Consider the following 19,317-nt stretch of genomic DNA (forward strand, 5'->3'; position numbering starts at 1 on the left):
TACATGGAAGTCCCAGAATTTATTTAACCATTTCTTTTTATTTTTTTTTTAATGTTTTTATTTATTTTTGAGACAGAGAGAGACAGAGCATGAGCAGGGGAGGGACAGAGAGAGAGGGAGACACAGAATCTGAAGCAGGCTCCAGGCTCTGAGCTGCCAGCACAGAGCCCGACGTGGAGCTCAAACTCACGGACCATGAGACCGTGACCTGAGCTGAAGTCAGACGTTTAACTGACTGAGCCACCCAGGCGCCCCTTTAACCATTTATTTTTAAACACCATTATTTTTCACTGTTCTAAATAACGCTGTGATGAACCCCTTTCACACCCATCTTTTTGGATGTCATTGTTTCCTCTGGATAGCTTTCAAAAGGGGGAGCTGCTGGGCCAAAGGGTGGATAGAGCCCCTTTAAGGATTTCATTACACCTTGCAAACTGAACTCAGAGAGGTGAGGCTAAAGGTGCCCTCACATGCCCATGTTGCATGCGCGCGCACCTCCCACACCCTGGCCCTGCTGGGTATTTGGAGGCCTAACTCTATGTCACTACCCAACGATCTCTGTCAGAATGGAAACCCAAACTTGGGTTTTACTGCAAGCCTGAAAATATGCTCTGATGTGAATGGCCTAGTCTATTTTTTGAGATTTAGCTCTACAGTCTTGCCCTAAGTGACCCCATCCAGTCCCATGGCTTTCAATCCCTCTTGGGCTGATGACTCTCATACGTATACTTCTGAGTCTGACCTTTCTTCTGAACTCAAGTCCTGAGTCTTCAACAACCTACCGGAAATCTCTAACTGGATCTCTCATCAGGCATTTCCAACTCAACGCTGCCCCCAAAATGGAATTTCCCTGCTGTCTTCCCCTTTGTCTTTCCCCATCTCAGTCAGCTAGCTTTCCCCCAGCTGCTGCAGCAGAAACCTGAGCACCATCTCATACCCTCCTTTTCCTGACCCAACATCCACTCCGTCAGGAAGCCTGTCAACTCCCCTCCGCAGTGTCTTACAGGAAGCACGCTTCCCATCTTTACTGCTCCCGCTCTAGTTCCAGCTAGCAGCCACCCCGCCTGACTCCTGCAAAGCTTCCAGCAACAGGTGGAGTGAACTCCCTTGCTCCAGACCCTTCACTGGCTCCCGGTGCACACTCCTATCATGGCTAAGCTGGCCTTGGATCATGTGACCCTCATCTTCCTTTCCAGCTTCACTTCATGCCTCTCTCCCCCATAGCTCACCAGGCTACAGCCGCACGGACGATCTTTGTGATTGTCCCAAATGTGCCAAGCAAGCTCTCACTCAGTTCTCTCCTTATGCATGCTATTTCTTCTGCTCACCCTTTGTCTCAGCTCCCAGCTTCTTGTGGGTTGTCCCTTATCCTAAAAGCCATCCCCTTGGGGAAGCCTTCTATGGTCAGTTTATCAAAAGATGATGCTCCCTATTGTACTCTGGTCACTGGGGTTCATTTCTTTTCTTTACAATTTGTGATTCTTTCCTTTATTTTTTACTTGTGTATTGTCTATTTCATCCCCAAAGGATAAGCTCCCCAAGGGCTGGAATAAGACACCCGTCTTATTAGTCAACTGTACTGTTCCCTGTGTTCCTGGAGCCTAGCCTAGGACCAGGTTAGTGCAAATCCTCTTTGGATAGATGGACTGTAAGGTCCTTGGCAGCAAAAGCCAGTTTCAGTTACTGTTCGGGGGCACCACGTGTGCTTTGGGGAATAGTCACCTCAATTGGCATGTGGATACATAGCAAGGAATGAAAGTTCCTGAACATCTCAGCTGGTAACTAAACCCCAAATACCGTGATCTTGATGTTCTTACTAATGGGGTGTCTGGGTGGCTCAGTGGTAGCGTCCGACCTTGGCTCAGGTTATGATCTCACGGTTCATGAGTTCAAGCCCCACGTCGAGGTCTGTGCTGACAGCTCAGAGCCTGGAGACTGCTTCAGATTCTGTGCCTTCCTCTCTCTCTCTGCTCCCCCTCACCCCTCTCACACTGTCTCTGTCTCTCAAAAAATGAATAAATGTTAAAAAAAAAATTTTTTTTTTGATGCTCTTACTGTTATCTTACTCTTGAGACCTTTCTTTTTCCCCAGAAGGCTTCCCCTTTACCTGGTTATACGTGGGTCTGGTGCTTCCTTGGACCTCTGGGCTTACGTACAAAGCAGTGCCAACCATCCCCGTCAAATGACCTACGTGGAAGAAGGCAGAGGGAAGGCTTTCTAACGACAGGAGTAAGGCAAATTTTTATTTAAAAAAAAAAAAAAGTTTTTTAAGAGTGAAGCATGATCTGTTAACTATTCACTGTACTCGGAGGAAAAAACAGCATGCAATTCACTAAGGCATTACGTCTAAGTCATGTATGGCCACACATTGTGTTCCACACAGGAGGTCTTTGCTGTTGCACACGGGCGGTGCCAGAATGAACACCCCAGATGCCCAGGTCATGAGGTAACCTCACATTGCCATGTGGGGTCAGACAAAGCGTAACTATCTACCTGTGGGAGCCAATTACTCTAACCAAAGCTCTAATTTCTCAGAGTTCCGAAGAACAAATAACATAGTAAAAAGGGGATAAAATTAAAGCATTTTCATGATTTTGTTAATTCAATGAGTAACTGTAATTTGCTTTAGAATAAAATCTTTCCAGATGAAAAACAGGTTTCAGATTAAGAAATTTTATACTGTATAGTATACGTAAAATTCTCCAAAGAGAGTAGATCTTATGTTGAGTGTTCTTAGAAAATTAAATTAATAATCATAACCGTTATTATTATTATCATTATTATTATTATTATTATAAATAGAAGGGCAGGAGGGGGAGCCTGGGTAGCTCAGTTAGTTAAGTAGCTGACTTCATCTCAGGTCATGATCTCGCGGTTTGTGGGTTCGAGCCCTGCATCGGGCTCTGTGCTGACAGCTCAGAGGCAGGAGCCTGCTTTGGATTCTGTGTCCCCCTCTCTCTCTGCCCCTCCTCTGCTCACGCTCTGTGTCTCTCAAGTAAATAAACATAAAAAAAATAAAAATTAAAAAACATAACAGGGCAGGAGGAAACTTGGAGGCTATGAATATATTCATGACATAGACTGAGATGATGGTTTCATGGGTATAAATATATAACCAAACTCCTCAGGTTACATACATTATATTTGCAGCGTTTTGTATTTTAAAAAGAGAGAGAGAATAAGGGATAAAAAACTTTTGTGGTCTGCTTTTTAATACACTACATATACAGGCTTCTGGATTTACCTGAAGGGTCTGGCTTAATCAAGTGATCTGCTGTATCATCTTGCTTGCCATCAGCCTAAAAAATATAAGCCAGTCAAATATCACTCTTAAAATGCTTTATTATTCCACAGGAATAGCTTCTCCATTTCTAAATGAAGACTGAAAAATTATACACAGAACACAGACTAACTAGAACAATGCTTTTTCTGAGCTTTAAATATGTTTTGTTTAGTTACCCTACTAATGCAGGACTCAGTGGAAACCCAATGAGATCAAGGAGAAGGGCACTTTGTTGTAGAATTCTTTCTTTGTGGCAGGAAGCTCTAATAGCTTACAGAAACCAATGTATTTTCACATTGCAAATGGCAAAACAGTCTATTTACTAGGAAAATTAAGAGTATGTTAACAACAACAACAAACTCACTTTCTAACTTTCCCACTGCTGTTTCCTTATCTGGGTGAATTTGTATTCTTCTTTCTTAGAGGCTGGTCACCAAATCTGTTCCATTGTCAGTGCTAGCAACAATCAGGTAGCCTCGCCTTTCTCAACTGTGCCTGTGACAGCACCGTCTCACAAATTACCCTAAATCACTGTCTTCTGGGGTCACTCCACAGGTTCCTGTCACAAGAACCACCATCCATAATAGCATCTCTGACATTAATGCCATTAAGCCTTCCCCAAGAGGGAAATGCCAGGAACTATTCCAGGTGCTTTACCTGTATTCTCATTTTATCCCGCCAGCAACTCTGAAGTCGGTATTAGCATTAGGTACATTTTATACAGGAGGTATTGAGAGGTTAACTAACTAACCTGCCCAAGGTCATGCCACAAGGGACCGGCAGGGATAGGATTCTAGCCTAGGTCAGGGCCTCCAGAACCTGTGGCCTTATCTACTCACTATACTATAGCCTCCAGATATCAAGTTAAATTATTTTGCTTGGGGATCAAGATGCCATCATCTGGGCCTTCCTTGGTCTTAGCACTTCAAAATGCCCTGCTGTTGGGGCACCTGGGTGGCTCAGTGGGGTGAGTGTCTGACTTCGGTTCAGGTCAGTATCTCGCAGTCCATGACTTCGAGCCCCACGTCGGTCTCTGTGCTGACAGCTCAGAGCCTGGAGCCTGCTAAGGATTCTGTGTCTCCTTCTCTCTCTGCCTCTGCCTCACTCGTACTCTGCCCCTCTTTCAAAAGTAAATAAACATAAAAAATTTTTTTTTAATTTAAAATGCCCTGCTGTTCTACTCAGGCCCACACCCTCACTGTCCCCTTCTGTTTCCTCCCTCTCCTCTCCTAACCTCACCTTCTGGTTTTGCTCCTATAGTTGGAAATTTTGCTCCTATGGCACCATTGATCCTGTTTTCTTTCTCTGACCACCCTGAAAATTAACTGCATGTGCTAGAGATTTTATGCCTAGCAAATTTGACTTACTATAAGTAAAGACTCTTCCTCCGGCACTTAAGGCCTGCCAACTAGAAGAATCCCAGCTGTCCGGCATCATCACTGCTCCCGTTTGACTCATAGCTTTAACCAACCAGACAGCCTGCTGGCCTCCAATCATGTCTGTTCACCCCAGGGCCTTTGCTTACGCTGTTCTCTCTCTCTGGGATCCCCTACCCGGTCTGCCCTCAATCTCAGCCTGCTGGACTCCCACCCATCCTTTAAGGCCCATCTGAAATGTTCATTTCTTTATACCGCCCTTCTGGGTCTTTATATCAAAATTTTTTCGTGCCTTTGGTCTTATATCTCGATTTCTCTTACTACACATTATTTTAGCTTTGCATGTTAAAGAACTACTCTGTAATGTTGTGAAGAATAAAATAAATACCTTCTGAGTTACATGTTGTCTAGGACTGGATCTTCTCATGTTTGTTGTTTTTAGCTTTGTTTCCCTAAATTAACTAAAAGCTCCTCAAGTGTAAAGCATCTAGCCTAGTGCCTGGCATGGTAGACCAAACTAGCAAACTATTTCATCAAGTATTATATGCCTTTGACCTAACTCTCATCCACAAACCAGTAATTTTATACCTCGCAAGTGGAACGTCCTCACCAAGATGTATTATTCACCCTTGCAAAGCCTAAAAGATCAGTGGTAGTTCACCCCTTCCGACTTGCAAAATTTCCTGAAGATTACATGGCACAGTTCAGTGAACCTCGTAACCATGAAAGTTATGAGGATCACAAAGGCATACGGGGCCATTTTTCAGGCATAGTCTAATCTGAAAAATACTCACCGTGAAGGCTAGATGGTCTGTCGCCAAACCAAAATCACCTATTTTTACATGGTCATCGGAATCCAAAAAAATGTTGACAGGCTTCAAATCCCGGTGAATCATTCCCTGATGGAAAAGAGCAAAGAACGGTTTCCCAAATACAGTTTATAGTTATACCTGTTTCCTAATTTCAAAGGCCAACCAAGCAAGTAATGAGAAGCAGATGAGGTGTTCCCCTGCAGACCACACTGGTCCAGGCCATATGGCCTCTGCACGGTCTCTCGACCGTCCTGCCAATGACCTTGCCACCCTCTCCCAGTTTACCTCCTGATGGTCCTGGATCAGATCAAATCCAAATGGTTCCACGGGGCATTCAAGGGCCCCTTCCACTAGGTTCCCAGTCTTTCTCCTTTTGGCACCCTAAAACCCTTGCTCTGGTTGGGGAGACACACACCGTTTTCATCCCATCTCTTATTTTCTTCACTATTTTTCCTAAGAAATTCTTGTTTTCTCCACTCATTTGAACTGTGCCAGCAGTTCCAAGCGCCAGCTCACCCATGAAGGCTTCCACAGTGATTCTAATTCAACTTGCACCCCTAGCACACACGTAAGTGCCCAATGATTATCTGTTACGTGAACTCGGCTTTCTCCCCTTCCTGACGGCATCCTCATGATGCTTATTGTTTTAGGTATGCTAATACAGGAAATAATTAGAATGTAATGAAAACACCTTATTGTATGATCGCTTCGCTGTCATGTGAAGGTAAAGTGTGGCTCCTTCAGACCACAGCAAGTCCCTTTCAAGCATAGGGTTTGTCATATCCTCATGCCTGTCTGCATTTCGAGGTGTGGCACAGTATTAGACACCCAGTAGATGATTAACAGATGCTGAACAGATTAGATGGAGAGGAGGAGAGGGCTCCGGGCACACTTCTAGGAACCCAGGTGATCTCACAGCCACAGAGTTCTAACGGCTGCCGTTAGAACTCCTTTTTATTTCCAACCTTGCAAATCGTGCCCCACCAAATCATTTATAAACTAGATGAATTACGGGCCTAGCTTTTTAGTATCAATATACTGTAGTATGAACATTTTAAGTTAAAGAAAATTGAAGCAAAGGGGGAAAAAAGTACCTATACTGACTGATGCATTAGATAATCCCATTTTTAAAATGTAAGCAGCGTTCCATCCTGAAGCTAGATCCGTTACCATGTGCACTGATGTGACATTCTCTAACTCTCTAAAATGACATCTTATACCATGTGGCGAGCTGTGTTTCTCAGTCTCATTCCTACTCTTGCTAGGTGGCTTTCTGGTCTCTCCATGTTCCTAGGAAGGACAGCACTAAGCCATTAGAATCAAATAACTGGGCCTGTGTTAATCACACTCTTCCTTTATTTAAAAAAAATTTTTTTTTTTAACATTTATTTTTGAGACAGGGAGAGACAGCATGAACGGGGGAGGGTCAGAGAGAGAGGGAGACACAGAATCAGAAACAGGCTCCAGGCTCTGAGCTGTCAGCCCAGAGCCCAATGCGGGGCTAGAACTCACGGACCGCGAGATCATGACCTGAGCCGAAGTCGGCCGCTTAACCGACTGAGCCACCCAGGCACCCCACACTCTTCCTTTATTTTAAACAACTCAAGGAATCATCTTTGCTTTTGGTATGTGTTCAAATATTTCCACTTAACCCAGAGGCTGCAGAAATCTTTGTAAATCAGATAAATATTTTAGGCTTTAGGGCCATGCAGTCTCTGTCACAGCTACTCAATCCCACCCACAGTTTTATAGCACAAAGATAGCTATAGGCGATGTGTAAACAAACAAGCATGGCCGTGTCCCAATAAAACTTTATTTGTAGACACCGACATGTGAATTTCACAGAATTTTCTTGTCATGAAATACTCTTCCTCTTTTGATTTAAAAAACAATTTTTAAAAAAAATTTTAGACAGAGAGAGCGAGCAAGCAGGGGAGAGGGGCAGACAGAAAAAGAGAGAGAATCCCTAGGAGGCTCCACTCTCAGTGCAGAGCCTGACATGGGTTTGATCCCACAACCCGGGAATCATCACCTAACCCGAAATCAAGAGCCAGAGGCTCAACCAACTGAGCTACCCAGACACCCTTCTCTTTTGTTTTTTTTTACAACCCTTTAAAAATGTAAAAGCCATTCTTAGCTCACAGGCTGTATAAATACAGGTAGAAGTGGAATTTGAACCCACAGCCACAGTTTGCTGGCCCCTGTCCTAACCTTCAGTGTTTTCTTTGAACTTTCACACTTTATACCCTCTGTTTCTGTGTTTCTCCAATCTCACAGTATTTTTTGTCATAAGTTTTACATAAAGTTTTCAGGTACGAAATGTTATAAAGTTTACTTTCTCATGGATATAAGCCAATCCATCCAGAATCTCTCGAAAAAGCCTCCAGAGTCTGATGGCATCCTGATATAGTCCCTGGTCAATGGTGTCTCGCAAAGTGCTCTTCTCACAGTACTCCATCTGGGGGCAAGAACAGACCAGGCAGCATTTGATTGTACAGGGTTTCAATTAAGGAGGACAATGGCGATTAATGTAATCTTCCATTTTAAAACTTGTGCTGTGGAATTTAAATAGTTAAAGGAAAGGCTTAATTGTTTTTACACTGAAAACAGAAACCAACAGTATTAAAAAATTGGGGGGAAAGAGGCATAATCATAGCACCCCAGCATAACCATTTTAGTTTTCATATTATCGTTCACTTAAAACACGTAAGACTTGTTTAAAACCTTGTGATACATAATTTCATTATTTTTCAAATAATGAAAAAACTGAGAACTACACAAAATTTTGTTTTACAAGACTGTTTCCAAACCCCAATTTCCAAGAAAGGCTAATTAAAAATCTAATGATGTCGTTAGTCTTTCTCGTTTGTACTTTTTAAAGATTTTATTTTTAAGTAATCTCTAACCCAGCGTGGGGCTCAAACTCACAACCCCAAGATCTGGAGTCACATGCTCTTCCAATTGAGCCAGCTGGGTGCCCCTATCATTTTTACTTTGAATTCATGACAATGACCTTCAAGTCTAGAGCAAAACATTACAAATATCAAAACATTCAAGATAGGGCTCTTTCTCACCCTTCCTTACATATTAATGTATCAGAAAACAAGGAAGTGTCATTTAAATATCTTAGATCAACACGTAGCATTTGATTTATGAAACTAGTAAAACGAGCCTATCGGTTTCAAACCAGTGCCAGAGATGAGATTTCTCATGAAGAAGGATTTTACTGTTTTTAAAGAGAGGAACGTGCCATTTTAGAGGACAGGAATACACTCTCGTGCTCAGGTTAACCATCTACAGATTCTGATTCCTCCTCTAGTCTCTAGTCCTGGGAGGGCCTGAGACTCCCAGACCATGATCCTACCACACCTCGGACGCACCTCCCTTATATACTTCTGACTCCTGTCTAGAGCCTCCTAATGGCACATAATACATACTTCAGTTAGCGGTTCGGGGGACAGATGCTTTATTATGTGTGTTGTGTGGTACCTGAAAGACGTTTACGTTAGGGAATACTTAAAACCAGCTCCAAATGTAGGAAAGCAACCACCTCATTAGTCTCTTTGGAAACACTACTTCTGGCACACAGTACCGCGTCTCACACTTAAAGATCTCCCTCCTTATAGATATGACTGAAAATACTAATAATGACACATGGCCCTATTCACTTGGGGAGTGACAAGTTTTCCTCGTTGATATGTGGCTGTCCCTCTGCTGCCAGAGCTCACCACTGGCCAGGACTCTGTCCCTCAGACACGTGAGCAGGCTTTCCTTTCAGTAAAGCCTCACTGGAACTGGTTTGCCTACGGCGCCTGTCTGCCAGAGGTTCTAGGACACTCTGCCTAAAGCCACGTTGGTGTTTCTTCCGCACATGCAAGGATGTGTATGCATCACGCCTTACCTGTCCAGATTCAACTTGTTAGAGTGAAACTTCTGTCCATGCACAGTCTGGCATTTATGGAATTCAGATGGTTCTAATTACCCTAGAGACGTTACTTCTTCTATTTTTCACAAGTCTTTACCTCTTCTATTGCTCACAAGTCTTTGAGACAGCGAGACGGGGAGCCAGAGGCACAGAAGGCGGAAGCAACTCGCCTGAGCTCAACAGCTGTGACTGGGGGATGCAGAAGGAGAACTTACGCAGCCTGAGTCCAGAGCCCTGTCCTGTGCCATGTGCTGCTATGGTACAGAAAGCATGAGTTCAAGGCTAAGGGGAGGGGCGCCATGTTACAATCTTCTCCGGCCGATTAATCTTTGGCAGTGCGGGTGAGCCCTCTTCTGCCCACTGTCTTGCTCCAGCCTCCTGAAACATACCCGCCAGCAACCACTGGGAGTTGCCGTGTCACCAAGACGCACACGTGCCAGGCCCTACCTGGATATATAGGTAGTGCACAGCCTCAGTGGTCGCCGATGGCTCACTTTCATGGTAACTGTCCTTCCCATTGCAGTCTTCATCCTAATCCAAGACGAACACATAAGAACTCAAGAACGGGAGCTGAAATGGAACACGAGCATCACTGCCATCAAGTCGGTGGCACTGATTTATAGTTTGTTTGCGGGAGCATTTTTCAACGTTTTTCCTTTTTATCGAAGAAAAAAAACCCCGACCTCTCTGTTGTGCAAACCATCAGGTTCTACTCTTGAATCATTTAAATACCCTGAGGATTATCTGCAGAAGACTGTTAATCTCTTGGAGGCTTTTACTCATCAAGTAGAATGTCCCCTGGCATGTTGCCCTCAACCAAGTAAAACCAGGATTATAAACTTGGTGCTCCCATAATACTTCAATGCATGACTAATGCTGAAACCAAAGCAGATTAGGCTACTTATACTATTATTCCCAGTTAAATTTACAATTTGTAACTTTAAACCAAGAGGAGTCTAAGGTGATTTTAATTAAAAAAAGGAAGTACCTAAGAAATGTTGGCTCATGCAGTCGACCCTCCTTCACCTCAATGTAACTGCTTATCTAACAGGGCCTACATGTAGACTTCTTTATCTATACCGAATGCACCCTTATAATTCTGTTTCTATTGGTAGAGAATAAAGCCATGACACTCGACCCTTTTTTCAAACTGGTTTTTCAGACCACGATCCACATGAAGAAACAGATGTATCACACCCAGTTCGCACACTCACGAGAGCCACGGTATACAGCTTATCTTTACTAGTGTGACGCACTTCAGTGTTCTCTACTCTTCTCGACGGCATTAAAAATTAAGTAAAGCTGGTTGTGGCCCCTCAAAATTGATTTCATAACCCGTTACAGGATCACGACTCTGTTAAAACACTGTTCTTGAGGACGGTGTAGGGAGAATAAAATGATCAAGATTAACTGGTCATTGAGACCAACATAACTTCACAATTACGCTATTTAATTACTTAATTCAACTGGCGTCCCCAACCACATAAAGTTTCCCCAAATCTTCTAGGAAACGGTTTGCACTTAAAAACCAAAACAAAACAAGGGGCACCTGGGTGGCTCAGTCGGTTAAAAGTGTCTGACCTTTGATTTTTGTTTCAGGTTCTGATCTCCTGGTTTGTGAGACTGAGCCCCTTATCAGGATCTGCACTGAGAGCACAAAGCTTGCTTGGGATTCTCTCTCTCACCCTCTCCCTCTGCCCCTCCCTTGTGCACAGGCACGGTCTTTGTCTCTCAAAAACAAGACAAAATAAAACCAGCATGTCCATTTACTCCTCTCTTCTACAAGCGAGCATGTTTGATTATGCGGATAAATTAAGGCCTATAAATAAACATAGGAGTGGCAAATAAATTAAATAACCACATTTTTAACATTGAAAGTTTCTATATTTGCAAATCAGAGCAAGGCTTTATTATTCTATCAGAGGTTTATAATGTCAAACGTTAGTTTTCTTACAAGCCCGCCCATGATAAAATGGTGTAATTTCTATTTACATATTTACCTGATTCTGACTCTTACTGTTCTCATCTTCAAAGATGATATCACTGTCAGAATCTGAAGCAGGTCTTAAAAAGAGAAATAGAGAAATACTGAATAAATCAAATTCCCTGTTATAAATTCAACAGCTAAGAGTTATGATCAACTGTATCCAACTGGATAGAATGAAATCCAACCAGGAAAGTAAAAGATGACCAGGGTGGCTTCTGAGAAGCATAAACTTCAGGATCGTAATTATTGGTTTGGTAAACCCTTTTTTAGAACTGCAGTTGGCCCCATGTCAAGACTCCAGGTTAGTTTTTCAACATCCCAGAGTTGGAAACCCTTATCCAAAAGAATGCTCTCTAGGGGCGCCTGGGTGGCTCAGTCGGTTAAGCGTCCGACTTCGGCTGGGTCATGATCTCACGGTTCGTGAGTTCAAGCTCCGCGTCAGGCTCTGTGCTGACGGCTCAGAGCCTGGAGCCTGTTTCAGATTCTGTGTCTCCCTCTCTCTCTGACCCTCCCCCGTTCATGCTCTGTCTCTGCCTCAAAAATAAATAAACATTAAAAAAAAAAAAAAAAAAAAAAGATTGCTCTCTATAAACTTTCTATCAAATGTACTAAAGTGAGGTATTGGAAGGAATTCCTATTTTTCCTTCCTTCAGGGCTTGGATTTTGGAGATCTTGTGACAACAGTGGGGGAAAAACACCTTTGGACTGAATCTGGTTACTTTTTCAACATGCACACGTTTGTGTATGGAAACACGGTGACAGCCCGGGGCTCTCACTGAATCCTCTTCCCCCAGGGGTGGGCCTGGCGCCCCCGCGGATGATCTTACAGGAAGGGCTGTGAGAAGACACCGTCGTTTTCCTCCTCGTCGTCCTCTTCCTCGTCGCTGCTGGAGCCCGGGCCAGCGGCGGGGAAGCGGGCGCTGGCCGAGCGCTCCCCCGAGGTGCTCCACTCCACTGAGCTGAGGATGGGCGGTGGCGCGGTGGCCTCCACGCTGGGGCCGTCCCGCCCGCTGTCCTGTGTGGTAGGCCGAGACAAACCTCGCCCGTCCCGGGCCTGGGGCGTCCCTGGGCTGGACTCCGAGTCGGAGGGCAGGATCCCCAGGCCCGCCGGCCGCTCGTATCTCTCGATCCAGGCGTTGTAGTAGCGCACGATGTTCTCATGGTGCAGGCGTGACAGCAGGGTCACCTCGCCCTTGATCCTGCGGAAATGCCTGCTGGCCGGGTTGATCGGGATGCGCTTCACCGCGTAGCAGCAGCCATCCAGCTTGTTCTGCACCTGCCGCGAGAAGAGGGGGAGGAAGCCAGTGCAGGTCAGCGGCTCAGAGCCATGCACAGGTGACATCTGTATGGCCTCACCAATCCCCTCCCAAGGCGGAGCCCTTGGTTCTGAATGAGGGCCAAAAGCTACAGTGGAGAGCCACGCATTTCAACCTCTTGAGCTGAACAAAGTCTGGACTGCCAAAAAACAGAAAACATCTCACCTCAAGTGACAGGTGTATTTAGCTTAATAATAAGAGACCTGGAGGGGCGCCTGGGTGGCGCAGTCAGTTAAGCGTCCGACTTCAGCCAGGTCACGATCTCGCGGTCCGTGATTTCGAGCCCCGCGTCGGGCTCTGGGCTGATGGCTCAGAGCCTGGAGCCTATTTCCGATTCTGTGTCTCCCTCTCTCTCTGCCCCTCCCCCGTTCATGCTCTGTCTCTCTCTGTCCCAAAAATAAATAAACGTTGAAAAAAAAAATTAAAAAAAAAATAATAATAATAAGAGACCTGGAGAAAATATGATCTCTATTTGAATCATTAATTTTACTGACAATCACATTCCTGCTTTCCCAGTATCACATCTGCTATCTCCATTTCTAAGAAATTGTTGAATTACGAACTATGTTCCAGATGCCTGGGTGGCTCAGTCGATTAAGCATCTGAATCTTGATTTTGGCTCAGGTCATAATCTCACAGTTTGGGAGTTCGAGCCGGGGTCTGGCTCTACGCTGACAGCATGGAGCCTGCTTGGGATTCTCTTTCTCTCTCTCTCTCTCTCTCTCTCTCTCTCTCTCTCTGCTTGCACTCATGATCTTTCTCAAAATAAACAAACTTAAAAATATATATATATGAATTATTTTCTGAAATCAGTATAAGGTTTCAGAATTTTAGCTTCTCTCCAAGTTTTGTGTTGTTTTTTTTTTTTAACAAAGTCACTAAACACCAACTCAACTCCAAAAATGTTAAGTTGAATGCAGATTCTAATTCTCGACTTACAAAGCTGTGTAAAATTGGGCAAAGGACTTAATTTCCTCAAAACTCAATTTTCTCATCTATAAAATGGTACATATACCACTTCCCTTCCTCAAAGGTCACTATCTGCAAGGATTAAGTGAATGAGGCGAGCAAAGCACTTACAATCAAGGCCTCACTGATAAAGATGCTCAGTAAAAAAAAAAAAAAAAAAAAAAAAAAAAAAATTGGTATTAACACAATTATTGCCCACTGATTTTGTTATGAAGACTTATGATGGAGGGGCACCTGGGTGGCTCAGTTCGTTAAGCGCCGTGACTCTTGGTTTCAGTTCAGGTCTTATTTTTCAGTTCGTGGCCCCATGGTGGGCTCTGCACTGACAGCTTGGAGCCTGCTAAGGATCCTCTCTCTTCCTCTCTTTCTGCCCCTTCCCTGCTTGCTCTCTCTCTCTCTCTCTCAAAATAAATAAACATTAGGGGCGCCTGGGTGGCGCAGTCGGTTAAGCGTCCGACTTCAGCCAGGTCACGATCTCGCGGTCTGTGAGTTCGAGCCCCGCGTCGGGCTCTGGGCTGATGGCTCAGAGCCTGGAGCCTGTTTCCGATTCTGTGTCTCCCTCTCTCTCTGCCCCTCCCCTGTTCATGCTCTGTCTCTGTCCCAAAAATAAATAAACAAACGTTGAAAAAAAAGAAAATTTAAAAAAATAAATAAACATTAAAAAAAAAAAAGATTTATAACTGATGACATGTATTAAGACTAAAAAAAATGTGATTAAGAACACAATCAAATAAAAACAAGAAAAATACAAGAGAAAGTTTCAAAGGCAGGTCTCTACATCCTGCACAGAGGCATCTTCTCTTTGGCAGTTGCACCATGCCATTGGGTTGACTGAAGTAGCTTTGAAAAATTTTTGTTCACCAGAACATTCCAGACCCAATGTGCAGGTCAAATGAGGTGATAAAAAGCAACAACTTGGCCATGGGCGAGGGAGGAACTAGTTAATGACAAAATACAAAATAAAGCATCATTCTCATAGGTTTAGATTAGTATAGTAAATAACTTCCAGGATAGAGAAAGGAGTACTATAAAATTGTTTCAGATTACCTTTGTGTGGAAACAGTGGCAAGAAACATGCTTTTGAGTAAAACAGATCTAAGTCTGAAGGCTGGTTTTCATCTGTTAGTGCATGTATGTAACCTCACGCTAATTACATAACTTCTCTGAAAGTCAGTTCCCTCGTCTGAAAAAGGGGGTTAATATTTATTTCATAACATGTCACCAAATTGAAAGATAAGGTTTGCGAGCCACCTGCCACGTGACCTGAAATATGGAATGTGCTCCAAAAAGCTCTATGTAGCCCTGTGTTGTTTACTGCAAAGTCTTGGCATGATCTTCAACCTTGAGTCTCAGAACACATCATGAACACTTGGAGTCACTGATCGGGATGTGGAGCTTGCTACACTGCAGACTTCTAGGAACTCACTTATTAAAATGGAAAGGTGCTGGGGCGCCTGTGTGGCTCAGTTGGTTGAGCATCCGACTTCGGCTCAAGTCATGATCTCACAGCTCATTAGTTCCAGCCCTGCACCAGGCTCTGTGCTGACAGCTCAGAGCCTGGAGCCTGCTTTGCATTCTGTGTCTCCCTCTCTCTCTCTGCACCTCCCCAGCTGATACTTTGTCTCTCCGTCTCTCACAAAAATAAATATTTTTTTTAAAAAGTAAAAATAAATAAATAAAAACGGAAAGGTTCATGAATCATACTCAGGCCAACTGCTATTGAAATGCCAGATCACTGAACAGAATGCCCTACCCTAACCCAGAAACAGAGATGGAGTGTGAGGGCTATGGCCTCTCGGAACGAAAAACCACAAGAAAATTTAGAGGCTTAAATTACTAGACGTTTTTATTACATGAGCCTACCCATCATTTTTATTATATGAGCCTACCCAAAATGGAGTTTGGTAATGTTTGTGTTCAAAAATCTAAAATACAAACACATTAAAGGGCTTGATCAAAATTATAGTGGGAGTTAAATGAATAACATACCCAACAATCATCCACTCCCCTGAAGATCACTGTGATTATCCAATCAAGGTATCTGCCCATAGTAGGTCTATTTAACCGTCTAACTAGAGTGTCTATACTTTCACAAAGAAAGTTGAACATTTTCCATGATACTATAACCTCCTTTCAGAAAACTCAAGATTGTCTTTCTGATTACCTGATTACCTGATTACCACAGAAACACCTATTTATTTATTTATTCATTTAGGGGAGTGTAAAAGGCCTTCCACAGTAATCCTAGTAACCTTTCCTAATAACATTCTCAGAATCCTAAATGGGCATATGCCTTCTTGATGGAGGACCATTTTATTCTGTGAAAGATGACAGGTCTTATATGGATTTAATAGCACAGTATCAGCCTGGGTCTCCTAGGAGGCAAACTGCCAAAAATTACTTAAGAGCAGCTGAAATCTCTTTCTCAAGGGGCAAGTAATCATGAGTCACCCAAATAGACAAGAACACGGAAGGCGAGACCTAACAACGGCGCGCCCTCGTAACACACCACTAGTTTTCTCTCTCCAGAGCATCTGGAAAATACAAGGCATGGAGACCGTCTGGGGCCATTTCCCAGTGAACCCCACCTCAGCGCTAACCTCGCAGCCCTTTTATCCACAGCACCTCTGAAAAGCAAATGGGACAAAAAGGACACTTTTCTTTCTGAACCAAAGCTCAGAAAAATGGTCTTCATGGAGAGGTCCTGGCTCCGCATGTAATCATGCGGTTTTCACATTAAGGGACTGCATCAGGCAATGGAGGAGGCATGATACGTTCTTAACGTGTCCAGGGGAACTTTCAAGCCTTTGACTTTGCAACGGTCATGACAGTCAGAGTTTCAAATGGCCGTGCTCACTTCTCTCCCCGCTCTCAAAAAAGAACTCCCTTTAAAAAAATAAAAATAAAAAAAGAACTCCCTGTGTGCAGAAATGAACAGAGGAGGAGCTCTGAAAGCGCCGGGCACAACGCTGTACCACACCTTGATGACAGCCCCAAAAGCTCCTTTGCCGAGAAGCTGTAATTCTTCAAACTCGATGAAGTACCGGGAAAACTGTCTCTGTGTCTCACTGAAGAATGCCGCGCTGGGTAGCTGCTTCCTAGGAATAACGGTCTCAACATAATCTTGTCCTCCCGAGTCTAAGATAAAACAAAACGTGAGAGGCAAATGAGGCATTAGAAAAAGAGCAAGGGATGCAAAACCCAGTAAGGAACCAAGTGCTGGAAGAAGGGGTCCCAACCGGTAGTTTGAAAAAGTACCTCTTCCCTGGCACAGACCCGTGAACACTTCTCCTCTCACCTTGTAGGGTGAGGTGGAATACACATGAGCCCAGGTCAGAGGCGGGGCTGAGACTGCTAACAAGGAAATGACGATGCAATAGGATCAGAACCCAAACCCAGGTCTCTTGCCTCATCCCCAGCTCTGCTGATGATCCCTCATCTGCTACTTGAGTAGTGACAGGGAAATCCGGTTGCACAGCAGTAAAGTGATGTGACCAGAAGGGTTAGCCAATGGACACTTTAATCAGTCGAGGCTGGAAAAAACCAGGAGGGCACAACAGTTCCATGTGCATGGTACACATTCAATGAAAGGATTTACGTACAGCTCGGCATAAACCAGATAAAAATCTATGATCCAAGCAGTCCGTTCCAGTTTTAGGTTTACTTTCAAAATAATTAATGTCAGGCAGGTTTTCAAAAAAGAGTGGCAACAGACTCACCTTCAGGACTTTGTTCCAGTAAAGACATTTTCGGCTGAGGATTGATAAAGCTGTGTTTCAACAACTGCTGGGGACTCCATCTTTCCTTATCATCCAAGCAAACACACCTCAGTGAGAGGGAAGAAAGGGTCTCAGTGACACAGAAAACAAGCACTAAACTTGTTAATGCAAGGTTTTTGTTTTTTTTTTTTTATTGATTGATTTTAAAATAAATACACATTAGAGAATTCACATTGCTTATGGACCAAAATGCACTCATAAGTGAATACATATTGAACACCAGGCTAGGCGTGAGTGGGGAGTCCAAAAATGTATAGTCTTTAAAGACAGGAAGATCTATCTCATGGAACACTATTTTTTTTTTTTTAACAAGTTTAAGATAGCACAAGTTATGAATTTCCACTCCCATTAATAGTTCAATGACTTGACATACTAAACCAAGACTCTCCAGGACCAGTGGAAAACAAAGCTTTCCAAAGGACAAGCAAATCTGAAAGCTGATGCAAGATCGGGGCCCAATATGACAAACTTTGGACAAAGCCTGTTCATCATAGTATGATGTAACCTGGTAACAATTATGGACTACTTTTTTTAAAATCCCACATTTTGTCACATACTTTCTTTTCATTCTCATTCCTTGAACCTGGTTTGGCGTTCTAATTTTTGTGTTTTAATGAAGGCAGAGAAGCCATGCCTTTAACCCAGTGGTTCTCGAGGTGGGGTCTCTGACCAGTAGCATTCACTAGCAGTATTGTTGGGGATTTGTTACAAATTCTATTCCAACCCTGTCCTGCTAAATCAGCAACTCTGGTGGTCTGGGCAGTAATCTGTGCTTCACCAAGCTGTCCGGGTGGTTTCAATTCAACATAAAACCTGAGAACCACTGTTCTAAAAGATCTCAGCTGTCTGGCTGTATTGACAATGACCCAAGCCAACACCACTGGGTAGCACCTGACCCTAATTATCAACAATGTTTCTAATAGAACCAACCATCACTCTGAATTCTACACTTAAAATCTGTAGCTATCAAGTGGTGGCAGCAACTACCTTAAAGGGGAACATTTTATTTTTTTATGTCAGCACTAAAATGCCAAGTACTCCTAATTTCATACCTTGAAAAGGACAGGAAAAAAAAAAAATCACAATAAAAGTATTTGTGTAAGATATGGCTTTTCCCCCTAAATTTAAGGTTAATTTTAACTACCTTGAAGTAAAACAAGAATGCCTTCTCCTTGCAAAAGTTAAAATCTTATTGATTATGATAAAGTCTTCGACCAAACCAACTCTCTCCAATTCCTCCCTTCCCCTTTAGTGTCTGTCATTCTAGACTTTATTTTTCTATGCATTTAACACAATCATACAAAAGAGACACTTTTTTTTTTCTTCTAATGACTTCACCCTGTATAATCCTCAACTTGCTTTTTTCATTTGATCATGTAAAAGGTTCTGTACTCAATTCCACTGTTGGGGGAGTAGCAGGGAGGGGGACCAAGCAATTCTCTAACACCAGCTGGGTGTCCTACAATTCAACTCAATTCTGACACCACCTACCTGGGGACCACATCAGATCCCACAGGTCGAGGACTCGATCCCATAAGACTGCCCCCCAGTCCCTTGCAGATGCCAGTTACAACCCATGCTTTCAGTCAACCAGCTACAGATCAGAGGTTCCAACAACCCCCTCCCTGAGTTCCATTAGTCTGCTAGAGTGCTTCCAGAACTCAGAGAAACATTTACTAGATTACCAGTTTCTTATGGAAGAATATAACTCAGGAACAGTTAGAAGAAATGCATAGAGCAAGGGGTGCCTGGGTGGCTCAGTTATTTAAGCATCTGACTTCAGGTCATGATCTTGCAGTTCACGAGTTTGAGCCCTGCATTGGGCTCTGTGCCGACAGCTCCGAGCCTGAAGGCTGCTTCGGATTCTTTG

The 19,317-nt window shown here is 43.5% G+C and overlaps 1 protein-coding gene across 7 annotated transcripts in view; it reads right to left on the reverse strand.

Moving 5' to 3' along the window:
- Positions 1-19,317, reverse strand: part of EIF2AK4 (eukaryotic translation initiation factor 2 alpha kinase 4) — a 97,128-nt gene that overhangs the window by 40,705 nt on the left and 37,106 nt on the right. For all 7 annotated transcript variants that reach the window (XR_006704765.1, XM_045450065.1, XM_045450066.1 and 4 more), the window contains 9 exons: positions 17,388-17,494; positions 16,649-16,806; positions 12,211-12,659; positions 11,397-11,460; positions 9,844-9,927; positions 7,807-7,929; positions 5,454-5,558; positions 3,245-3,299; positions 2,108-2,187 (listed from right to left, as the gene is read on the reverse strand). Coding sequence is in view for 6 of the 7 variants with exons in the window: in XM_045450065.1 (XP_045306021.1) it covers positions 2,108-2,187; positions 3,245-3,299; positions 5,454-5,558; positions 7,807-7,929; positions 9,844-9,927; positions 11,397-11,460; positions 12,211-12,659; positions 16,649-16,806; positions 17,388-17,494 (1,225 nt within the window). In the remaining variant the exon portion in view is untranslated. The remainder of the gene's footprint in view (positions 1-2,107; positions 2,188-3,244; positions 3,300-5,453; positions 5,559-7,806; positions 7,930-9,843; positions 9,928-11,396; positions 11,461-12,210; positions 12,660-16,648; positions 16,807-17,387; positions 17,495-19,317) is intronic.

This window comes from Leopardus geoffroyi, chromosome B3, assembly GCF_018350155.1.
Source record: "Leopardus geoffroyi isolate Oge1 chromosome B3, O.geoffroyi_Oge1_pat1.0, whole genome shotgun sequence".
Lineage (NCBI taxonomy): Eukaryota > Metazoa > Chordata > Mammalia > Carnivora > Felidae > Leopardus > Leopardus geoffroyi.